The sequence below is a fragment of the Drosophila yakuba genome, chromosome 2R (assembly GCF_016746365.2).
Source record: "Drosophila yakuba strain Tai18E2 chromosome 2R, Prin_Dyak_Tai18E2_2.1, whole genome shotgun sequence".
NCBI classification, from domain to species: Eukaryota; Metazoa; Arthropoda; class Insecta; order Diptera; family Drosophilidae; genus Drosophila; species Drosophila yakuba.
The window spans coordinates 22,682,873-22,694,045 of record NC_052528.2 but is presented as its reverse complement, the minus strand read 5'-3'; the positions used below and the strand labels follow the sequence as shown (position 1 = coordinate 22,694,045).

The following is an 11,173-nucleotide window of genomic DNA, read 5'->3' as shown; positions in this document are numbered from 1 at the left end:
TTTAGATTAGAAACGGAATATTATGTTTTCCTCGGTATCAAGCGGTATATTTGCAGCATAAAGGCATGGCTGACCGTTCGGCACTTGGTCACACTAGAAGTTACATATTTTTATTCATAAGAAAGTAGAACTTTTATAAATAAAAGAAAATTTGTAGCACATCGAGCTACAGGTTGACCGCCTGCAGAATATAGGTACAACAGATGTATCCCTCGACTTTGCCGGCGGAGGCAGATCCGAGCACCATGAACGGAAGGTGAGCCCAAGACCACCGGCAAGAACCCACAGATGTGCCTACATACAGAGCATAACCATCTAAATTTACATACACACATATCCACAGCAGCGTTGCGGAGCCTCCGGACTTCCAGGCGGTCACGGCGGCCGCGGCTGCCGCTGCCCGGGCCCTTAGCTTGGAGCAGGACGAGTGGAGCGTGGGCGAGTGCGGATTCTTGGAACCGGAGGTGCAGCGCACCATGCGGAGCGGCAGTGCCGCCGAGGACATCACCCAGTACCCCATGCACGGCTGGGTGGACGTCACCAAGGAGTTCCACGACGCCTGTGCGGAGCTGCAGCCCGGGGAACTGGCCCAGGATATGCTATTCGGCCTATTTGAGGCCATGTCAGCCATAGAGATCATGGATCCCAAGATGGACGTGGGCATGGGCTTCGACAAGCAGGATCTTCCGCCGCCCTCATTCGAGGCAGCCATTGCCGTGAGATTTCCCTTTCTGAGTTCTAGTTAAACTATGTGTATCTTAATAGTGAACTCTTTGCAGACGGGCGCCATCAAGCTGGACGATCTCACACCCTCCGAACTGATTGGCATCTATGATGCTCTGTTTTCCTGCCTGGTGTCCTGGCTGGAGGGCAACTCCATGGACCAGGTGCTCTTCACCTGCCTCTACCTGCACGCCCCCGCGCAGATCAAGGACAAGGCGCTACGCGTCTTCTGCACTGCCGTGCGCAACCTCATCGTGGTCATTAAGAACATTATTGCTGTGGCTGCTGTCAATGAGGAGGAGGACTTTCAGCTGTACGGAAATTCTGCTCTTCTGGCTGCGGAAAAGGCGCAACCAGCCAGTGTTTATAGCTCGCTAAAGGATGTGGAGGATGAGCTCATACGCAAGTGCAAAAAGCTGACTTCCACGGAGGACTGGATGGCTGTGGTTCACCGGCTGCGCTTCATGCGCCATCTTTTCCAGGTGATCTACCACGTGGAGCAAATGGCCAGCAACGATACCGTCGATGACAAGGTGGACATCTACAAAATCTTGCTTGTGGCCTCCGAGATGCTGCCAGGAATAAGGAATACCTTGGATCGGGGCACACAACCCGAGAAGGGGTGTAAGTGGTCACACAAGACTTCCGTTTGTAAATGCTGAGTATTTCTATTCTTAACCTCTAGCTGAAGCTCCCAATCCCATGGGTTTCTCTCCGCGCATCCACGACCGTAGCCAACCACCCGCGTTTCCGCGTAGCATCAAGATCAGGGATCGTCCGGCCAGCTATCAGTTTCTGGAGGAAATGATTTCGCGCTTCAAATACGCCTGCAAAGTCACCAAGTACAAGGATTACTATTCGGCGCTGGTGGGTGACTAGTTAACTTGTAACTTAATAACAGAATTTATAATAACACACACGCTTTCCAGAACTTCTTTATCGAGTACAGCAAAAAGTCGGGCCAGTGCATCCTGTCCAGAAGCGTGCTGCAGAGCCTATTCAGCGCCAACATGAGGATGGCGCATGGAAAGCTTCCCATGAAGCAGTTCCTGCGCCACTCGGTTCAGATCTTTAACTCGCCACCCGTGTTGAATGCCAAGCATCCAGTGGCAGCCGATCCCAAGGTCCAGCAGCACCTGGAGAACTTCTTCCGCTATTGCTTCAACATGAACACCTTCACGCAGTTCATTCGAATCTGCGGCTTCAATCGCGCCAGACAGCGGGATAAGCTGGCGCGTCTGATAGAAAACTTCGACACCATCCAAGTGGATGCAGCGCGACTGGACTCTATGATGAACCAACTGGCCAACGAACGAGCCATGGAGGGAAACGAGCCCATGGCCACCGCTCTGAAGCACAGCACCCACTTCTCTACATGGGTGCTGTACAACTGTTTCCGTGCGATGCTGATCTTCCTGATGTCCGGCTTTGAGCTGGAACTATATGCTGTGCATGAGTTCCTCTACATCTACTGGTACCCGTACGAGTTCCTCATTGGCTTCCTGGTGTCTGCGCTGACGCGAACGGAGAACATCCTCCTGGCTCAGGAGGAGTACGCCGAGCACCAAAGTAAGATTCAGTCGGGCGGCGGCGGAGCGGCCAAGAACCGCAAGGCGGCCAAGCCGAAAAAGAACAAAAAGACTCAAAGACCCTATCGCGCCGAGATCGTCTTCTACCACGCGGTCCTCAGCCTCTGCGGCGGAATGTACAAAGCAATGGGCGCCTTGACCAAAGATGGACGCGTGCGCTTGCCGCTGTCCAAGTTCGACAACGAGGAGATCCGCTATAACAGACGCTTCCTGCCCTTCGCCACTCTCACCAGTCCGCCGCCCGTCTCGTACGCTGAGTTCAAAAACATTCGGGAGCACATGATGCGACCCAGTGTCGAGGATCTGTACACCTATGCGGCCAAGCACTTTGACCAGGCACGCAATGTTCTCGAAAGCATTCAAAACCCAGATCAGGAGGTAGGTCAATGGAGTTTCTGAATTGATTATCATAGATTAAGATGTGTTTCGTTTCCTGCAGATGCTGGACCTCTTGCAAATCGCGCGGACCAACTTTGTGGTGATGAATGTGCTGGCCCGCGGTCACCAGAAGGAAGTCAAGCGGCAGCCAGAGTTCGACTTCTCCAAACACAGCTACTTCCCCATCATCAAGCTGAAGTAAATATTCACGTGTTCCGTAATTGACAAGAATAAAATTTAAATGTACGCATTTTAATGTCAACTCTGTTCCTCCTCCACAATGTCCTGCTTGATAAGAAGCTCCTCCACGTAGCCATCGATGGGGCAGCTCTTGGCGCAAGTGTAGACGGCCAGGACGCCCCAGTCGAGGTTTTCGTCCTCTAAAAGAGTCAGTGCTTGCGGCATGATCTGGAACTCGAACTGACGGCTTCCTCCGCAACCGGTGCAGTTGGGCAGCTTCTTTAGTTGGTCCTCCACCGTTTTGGCTGTATTGGTGATCCAGAGTGGCTGGCCTCCACGTTTGTAGCGCACAATCTGATCGGGTTCGGTTGCCGTTTGCTTTTTGAACTGTCTGAAGGTCTTGTCATCGGCGGCCGCAGAGTTTCCAAAGTACTTGTCCATCTCCGCCTCGGAAACATTGCTCAGGTCGCCCGTCTTTCCACTGGCCTCCAGCTCCTGGAACTCCGCCAAACGTGCCTCGTCGTTCTTGTCGTCTTCGCCAGATTCCACGGGATTGCTGTCCATAACAATCTCAAATTCTGGGAACACGATTTGTGTCAAGGGGTTCACGGTGGCTGCACCTGGTGCCCCGCAGTTCGGCTTGTGCTGCGGCCAGTGGGCCCTCTGGTGGTCCGATGAGCAGTAGTGGATGGCCTTGCATTTACTGCAGGCGTGCGGAGCATGGCAACCGCAGGCGGCGCACAGCTTCTTCGGGCAGGGAACGGCGGGCTAAGAGAACATATTGAAATAAAAGTGCTTTGAAATTATGGCTGCTATAGCTACCAGGGGTTCTCCCACGTCACTCGGCTCTTCCTCCGAAAAGAACTTGTTCTTCCGAGGCAACTGCGACCTCAGTACTGTGAAATTGCTGGAAGTCAGGGTAAGGTTAGGTTTCTAGTCGGTTAGCAGAGCTGGAAGGGATTACCCTGCACTTTGGGCCTCCTGGCAGTCGGGATTCCGGCACAGGAACACATAGATGGACCGGTGAAAGTTGAACTCGTCATCGAAGGGAGCGTAGAGTTGAGCCAGGAAGGATTTGGGCGCCTGGCACTTGCTGCACTGCAGCTGCGACGTGGGCGGCAGGGCTTCCAGTTCCAGCCAGGCGGGCTGTCCGCCCAGCTTGCTGGGGAAGTAGCGGTTGCTCAGCCAGGCGCCATCGTCGCTCTTCTCCGCAAATCCCAAATCAATCTCCATTTCCAGAACAAATTGAAACTCGTGTTCAGTGTGACCGCAGGTGGAGCGCCAGAAAATGCCTCTACAAAATCCACATACTTTTGAAATTCAAAATTTGAATACCAACTGAAATTTGGGGGAATCACACTTTTCGGTATTTAGAAATAGTTATAAATTACATATATATAGTTTTATTTGTTAATTTAGCCAATACGATACACATTTCAAATAAAATATTACTTACTTTATTGCATATTTACATAATAACATAAGGAAAAACTTACACATTTCCATATAATTACATTAATCTGGAAGAATCGCAAATCTCATTACTCTCAGACAAAAAAATGGCAAACATTTGAAAATTTTAGAGATTGGCTCACACAGATGAACCCTTCTTACTACGCCTCTGGTAATAAAGCTTATATGCCATGCCATGGATTTGGTATTTTCCGCAAAGTCTTCCGTGGCGATCTCCCGGATTTTCGCCACTTCAGTATGCGGTTATTTCTCACGGTTAAAAGTTCTCCTCTCCGAGCTGATTAAACTGGCTAAATTGCTATTTTATTTACTGTTGTGATAAACGCGTGTGAAAAACAAAGACCTTCCCATTGTCCACGGCCACAAACGATTCACCAACGAAGTAGTGTGCCGCGAAAAACGGGCGGAAAAACGAGTTTTCCCCGATTTTGTGTGATTGTGAAAGCGCAGCGAGATTTGTCAACGCAAACAAGCAAGAAGAAGAGCCAGTGGGCAGCGTAATATTTGTTAATAATAACGGCTGCGAAAACAACAACATTGCGGAAGCAGAATCTCCGACTTATCGCGTTTCCGTCGCAGCAGGGCTAAAAATAAACCCACCCACGCTCCACCCCCTCTCAAATCGCCACCCACACCCCGCCCACCGTCCACCTACCACCTTCCGCCCACTCCCCCGCCCACACCCACGCACAAATTTGGAGAGGTGAACTTGTGTTGACTTTTCCAGCGCGCGGACTTTTCCGGAGGAAAATGCAAAAATGAGAGTCGAGCAAGCAGCAGACCACTGGGAATTTGCGTAAGTCTAAGGCGGCTGCTTCCTGTTTTCGGATTACAGGGTATCACGTGCGCTCTCGTGGGCGAGTGAACTAGCAGGCTCAAAAGTGAGCACCAGATGTTTGATGAACAAGTGTTCACTGTACCAGCGCACAGAGAGAAAAGTGTGTGTGATGTGTGTAGGAAATGTAGTCTAGGTAGGAAGACTATATAAAGAAGAAATAGGTTGGTCACCAGCACAGGGTATCCCCGCTTCGAGGCCCTGGCGTTGGCTCGCCTTCTGGCTGCCAAGGAAAGAGCCGGGTGAGCTTTTACTTGCTAAATTTAGTGCCGCATTGCTGAAAATAAGAATGGGAGCACCCTGCCATCGGTTGCCGGTAGGCAGACTCATATACTCGTACGTACATATGTATAGGCATAATCGCCCCTGATGGCCAGCATATGTATATGTATGTATATGCATAAGTGTGGTGTGGTGGATCTGTGGCCAGGGCACATGGCTCGAAACTGTTGCATGGCCCATCCTCGTCCTGGCCAATCGATGCCTTGGCTTGAATCAATAAACGCCTCAAATCCCTGCCATATTGCGTCCATTGTAATGTCAGCACACGAATTCTCGGTCCATCGAGAGGCATTTTCACTCGGCTGCAGGCATTTACTAGTGGCATGTGTCCTGGCCAGGCAATAAATATTGAAAATTCAATTAGCAGACGGACGGGCAGCCGAAATGCCATGAATTTATCACCGCCTGAGTGCGAATATGCCTGTGGTACTCATGGTAAATAAGTAACTACATGCATTCCATACTCAGTCCTTGCTACACCTCACCTGCTGCACCTGCATGCTGCCTATTGATTTTAATCCGCCCTGCAATCATCTTGCTTCATTTGGCCACTGAATTTATGGGTTCCCACGAAAGCTCCACTTTCTTCGGCTCGCTTTTCCATTTCCATTTCCCACTCTCATTTGCCATTTCCCATTCCCACCAACAATGTGTGCTGTTTCGGCGCTGGAAAACATTAATTAAAACGCAGTGGACTGGGAAAGCTATCAGTGGCATGCATATTCAATTGATTCATTATTTGAGGACATCATACATGCAGTGTTCTGCCCATTAATTGGTTGACTGTTTAAACCGCCTTTATCATTCATATTTGGGGAAAGCATTATTATTAAGTGGTAATGATATATGTACATACGACCCGAGCACAAGCAACTAAACAGGAAGTTGTCAGTATGTGTATCGTCGAAATTATTGCATAAGTAAATCAAATTCTAGAGGAACAAAAGATTTATGTGATATACTCTTATCACTCCTCAAGCTGTCCTCCTTCACACGCCGTTTATCCGGTTCCTCTTGCTGCCTCTTCGCCGTTTACTCAGTTGCACTGCACTTGCTTCTCCACGCCCGCCTCATTGCTGCTCATTCGCATTCTGATTGGAGCGCGGAACGCCAAGTGAGTCACTCCACTCCCCAAGGTTGTTCAACGTAGCGCCGCTCTGGGGCTCTCCGTTTCTCCCACTCGCAACCGCATCGAATGCCAAAGGCCAATGGACGATCTTTGGCTCCACGATAGCCGATATCAATATCATCGAGATAGCCAGTCAAGTGGCTCGGTTCTCCAGTTTCTGGGGCCAGGGGCGCGATAAGGCCAAGCGATGCCATCGAGGGGCTTCTGGGCTCCTATCGAGCACTTGTGGGCTTTCTTTCGGGTCAGCGAGCAGATAATACCCATTGGTGAGAAGTATCCGCCAGGTGAAGCTCACGGATAGTAGAGGGTTGCACTCGAAATCTTATAAGTAAGCAGTGCCTGCTTGAGCGTTATCTAGTATCACCATATTATTAGCGACGAACCTGGACATTATCTCCAACTTAAGCGTATTACACTTGCTGTATTTACTACACTCATTTTCACGTATAATAGGTAAGCCTACAAATCGTTCGTGATTAGCATTTCCGACCTTATGACTCACCGATCAAATACAACGAACAGCCACATTTAGATGATTTCTTACACTTCCTTATCTTTTGTTTCAAAAAGGGGCCCCACAGATTAGATTAGCTTTTATAAATAAACAAATTTTGCAGTCGAGGGTTGATTAATCTCAAAATAGCATATTAAGACATAAAATATTTTGTTTTTTGGTTTTTTATGGGTACAATTATAATAAAGGGCGCATTCTTTTGTCCTGAAGATAGTTAGACTTTTGTTTTTTAATGAATACAAAAACCATTGATTGTGGACAGACTCAACTTCTAGTTTCTTAAATTCCGGGAAACCCCCTCCAACTGATTTTCCCCGCCAATGACTCAGCATCCACTGCAATGGAATGAATGGCTGCTAGAGCACAGCAAACGTAATCACAGGTGAGCTTTTTGTTGTCAACTGATTCTGTCGGCGAGGAGGGGCAACTACTGGTTGCTTTGGGTGCTCCGCTGGCTGGGAGGAAATTGATAAGGAGTCGGGAACGCCACTATCGATGACGGGCCCCAAATGGAGCCCATTGTTTGGTCTTATCTGCCAGTTATTGTTACTCCATTCGAACCCAGTTAGTTGTTTATTTATTTGCTGCATGCCTCGATGGCGACGGCGTGCGTCATGCGGGGAATGCGGGGAAGGATGTGATTCGGGTGATTCATGCCAGAGAAGTGCATCCCCACCCCCTGGTGGAAAATCAATAGCCATGATGGCGTGCTCTGGCCTCTCGAGATGTTGGCCGTAGTGTAACCTTGCGTTTTTGTTTTGCAGGAGCCGGAGGCGACTTGAATGAGAGTCCTTAGCCCGAGATGTCAGATTTCGTGCCGCGCGACCTCATCCCCGATCTGTGGGATGAGATTCTCCGGCGCCACTGGATGTTCCTCGAGACGGAGGAGAGCATACAGAAGCTCGAGGAGCGCAAGCAGCTGGAGGGTGAGTTCGTCGCCTTAACATTGTCCCAAATGGAATTTAGCAATCTTAGCAAATCGCATTCACAGGCTGCCTGAAGGAGTTTCTCTGCGTGGTGCAGCACGATCGCAAGTTCTTTCTGCCGGAAACAGGACATGTCCTGCGGAGGTCTGTGCTCGAGCTGCCCGACTTCTCGGCCCAGAACGCCATCGTAGCCTTCGAGACCATCAGCCAGTATGCCAACAACCTGTTTACGAAACCCTGGCGAAAGGAGTATCGTACTCTTAAGGTGGATACATGAATATATATATTAAATACCGAAATCTAACTGAATAAACCATCTTCCGCAGACCTATTCGGGATGCTTTCAGCACGACATCCAATCCCGCCTGCTGGACGCCGAGCAGCTCTTCCTGGCCATGGGCTATCGCCGGACTGCCGAGGACACCTTCGTCCTCGAGGGTCCCATCTGTCCGGATCAGGTGACGAATGTCTCGCGCGACGCAATGGCCGCGTACGTGGAGTGCCAGATCATGAAGCACATCTACGCGGGTGTCACGGCAGCGGGATACAGCTGCACTTGGAAGGACATCTTGCAGTTCCGCGAGCGCTATGTGGGCGGAACTTCCACAACCATCAAGGAGATGGTCAGGCAGCTGAGTGAGAAGCGTGTGCGCAAGGAGCAGCCACCGATGCAGGAGAACACGTACAGCAATGTGGCGTCAGTTGCGCCAGCTGCCTGCGCTATGCGCGGCAACAACGTAGCCCATCATCCCAGCAGCGTCGGCACTTGCGCCCTGCATCCAAATGGACTGAACGATGCGGGAAAGTATCTGCCGCCTTACCCAGTGCCTCCGCCGCAGCAGCCGCACCTGCCTGGTCCGCTGATGACGCATTCTCGCAGCCTGGAGCACTACCAGGAGCCGCATGCCCATCTGCCTCACCGCCACTCCTTCGACCAGCAGCTCCAGCAGCAGTGCCAGCTGCCGCACGTCTACGAGGCGCCCTATGACTGTCTGGATGGCCTGAGCATGGGCAGTAGTGCCTCCTATGCGGCCGTGGCTGGAGCCTACAATGCACCGGGTAACCGCTATCCGCTGCCGTACAACATCTCCAGCCAGCTGAATGCACCGTATGCCTCGCCCGGCGACCCTTATGGCAATGGACAGCATGCGAACATGTACGCCACGCTGGAAAAGTCGGGTCCAGTCCACAGCTGTGACTACCACCGTCGACAGCCGAGCACTTCTGCAGCTGCCGCCGCTGCCTTGGCGGCCATGCAGCACCGCCAGAGCACCTATCCGCCGGATCACCACCTCATTGACTTTGACGACCGAGCACATCTGACACAGCATGACTTTGGGACGCACGACTACGATCCGCAGTATGCCGAGCTGAGGGGTCAGGTGCAGCCAAGCATGCGGGGTAATCCGGCAGCCATGTACGCCACCTACGGGGGCTACGACCTGCCTACCACGCTTCCGCAAGCGCCGCCACCGACCGGCCAGGACATGTACATCTACGCACGGCCTGTTCCGAAGAGCAGCCGTATGCGGGCTTTAGCCGAGGCGGGCGGCATTAATTCGACTGAGAAACACCCGCGATCAGCGGAAAAGCAAGTGAGTTTTAAATCTAACATCGTCATACGTATATAGTTTTTCTTACGGTTGCCTGATTCTTTAAGCAGAACACCATGGACAATAATCGCAAGATGCACAAGGAATTGAAGGAGCGGGGCAGTCGTACGGCTCCAGCCAAGAGGTCCGGCAACGAACGTGATATACCCACCACCATTTCGGACATGAACAGCTACGACTCGGCCAGTCTGGATGGATTTGTGGCCCTGGACAGCAGTTCGCCGCCTCTGATGCCCAAAGTGCAGGAGGGCGTCGGCAGTTTTGAGTCCTGGAACTATGTATTCAAGAACCTCGAGCGCTCCGGCTACACCAAGGATCTGGGAGACCGCGAGGATTTGCTGGTGCAGAGCTTGGACCTCGATTCGCTGGCCATAACCAACGGCGGTGCAGCTCCTCCGGCGGAAAAGCGCCGCGAGCCCGCGAAACCCACAAATGGAGAGAAGGCGCGCACGCTGGAAAAGAAATCCGGGACGGGGCGACGCGAGGCGAAGGTGGTGCAAGCTCCAGCACCAAGTCCTCTGCCCAATAGCAGCAGTGCCGGCGTTAAGAAGGTCAAGTCCGCCTTGAAAACGGCTGTCGTGGACAATCGGGGTACCGGGTCAAGGAATCGCACGGGTGCTGTGCCCAAGCAGCCGCCGACGGTGTCCCCGCAGCTGATTGTGACCAGTCCGAACGAGTGGAGCTGCAGCTTCTGCACCTTCCTCAATCCGGACACCAAGCGCATCTGCGAGATGTGCTGCCGCAGCAAGGACTTCAACCTGGAGGCCGCAACGGCGGCTTCCTCCTCGGCGGCTGCTGCGGCGGCGGCAGCGGCCAGTGTGTCGCACGCATCCTCGACCTGCGTGTAGGATGCAGTGCAACGGAACCCTCGTTAGTGATACAAACAGTGTATAGCTTCATATATTTTTTATACGACCAATGTAAGCCTGTGCGCGTGTCTCCAAGATCTAGTCTCGAAGTCGTCGTTCGATGGCAGGCAACCCTTTGTTATCCGCATTCGGCTCCTTGGATCAGCGGATGGCGCTGCAGACGGGTGATGCAGATGGGTCTGCAGTCTGTACATACGAAGTATTCTAATTAGTTACCCCTACTCGTAAACACACGCTTTAATTAGTTTTAGATTGTTTCCCATTGTTAAGGGCGCTTCTGTTTCAAATTACGTGCCTCCCTGTATAAGTCATCTATATTATACATATATATATATACAGCATATAGACATTTATATATTTGTACGTGTGCATGCGCCGAGAGGAGCGAGAGAGTGAAATTCAAACTTGGAAGTTTTCTAGGAAATCAACTGATAATATATACCTTATGCTAATAGTTGCATTCACAATACGTATTTCCGACAGTAAATCAGAGTACATAGAGTTATATACCGATCTTGCATAGATAATACACCTATAGCCTATAGCCGTAAGCGACATAAGCGATTTCAATTCGAAGAACCGAGCTACGCATAACGCAACATAATAAATCGAACAGAACTGGTACGGGTTGTAAACTTGAAGATTTTGATTCACATTTTACG

The 11,173-nt window shown here is 51.1% G+C and overlaps 3 protein-coding genes across 5 annotated transcripts; 2 read left to right on the top strand and 1 right to left on the bottom strand.

Moving 5' to 3' along the window:
- The first annotated feature begins 74 nt into the window (after positions 1–74).
- LOC6531995 (N-alpha-acetyltransferase 35, NatC auxiliary subunit homolog) lies at positions 75–2,946 on the top strand. Of its 2 annotated transcripts, none has more exons than XM_015196171.3 (6): positions 75–256; positions 347–716; positions 780–1,347; positions 1,409–1,590; positions 1,653–2,690; positions 2,752–2,946. In XM_015196171.3, exons 1-6 carry the CDS (start codon positions 204–206, stop codon positions 2,890–2,892), a joined length of 2,352 nt encoding a protein of 783 aa, XP_015051657.1. In that variant the 5' UTR covers positions 75–203; the 3' UTR covers positions 2,893–2,946. The 2 variants fall into 2 exon arrangements, with proteins under 2 accessions (XP_015051657.1, XP_002092781.1); XM_002092745.4 differs by having other exon boundaries at positions 344–716.
- Positions 2,927–4,198, bottom strand: LOC6531994 (programmed cell death protein 2). Its single transcript, XM_002092744.4, has 3 exons — positions 3,835–4,198; positions 3,693–3,777; positions 2,927–3,638 (listed from the first exon to the last, which is right to left on the bottom strand). Exons 1-3 carry the CDS (start codon positions 4,101–4,103, stop codon positions 2,949–2,951), a joined length of 1,044 nt encoding a protein of 347 aa, XP_002092780.1. The 5' UTR covers positions 4,104–4,198; the 3' UTR covers positions 2,927–2,948.
- A 376-nt stretch (positions 4,199–4,574) lies between these two features.
- LOC6531993 (protein tamozhennic) lies at positions 4,575–11,146 on the top strand. Of its 2 annotated transcripts, none has more exons than XM_015196170.3 (5): positions 4,575–5,139; positions 7,868–8,029; positions 8,095–8,294; positions 8,356–9,624; positions 9,693–11,146. In XM_015196170.3, exons 2-5 carry the CDS (start codon positions 7,906–7,908, stop codon positions 10,488–10,490), a joined length of 2,391 nt encoding a protein of 796 aa, XP_015051656.1. In that variant the 5' UTR covers positions 4,575–5,139; positions 7,868–7,905; the 3' UTR covers positions 10,491–11,146. The 2 variants fall into 2 exon arrangements, with proteins under 2 accessions (XP_015051656.1, XP_002092779.1); XM_002092743.4 differs by lacking the exon at positions 4,575–5,139 and adding an exon at positions 6,120–6,574.
- The last annotated feature ends 27 nt before the right edge of the window (positions 11,147–11,173 follow it).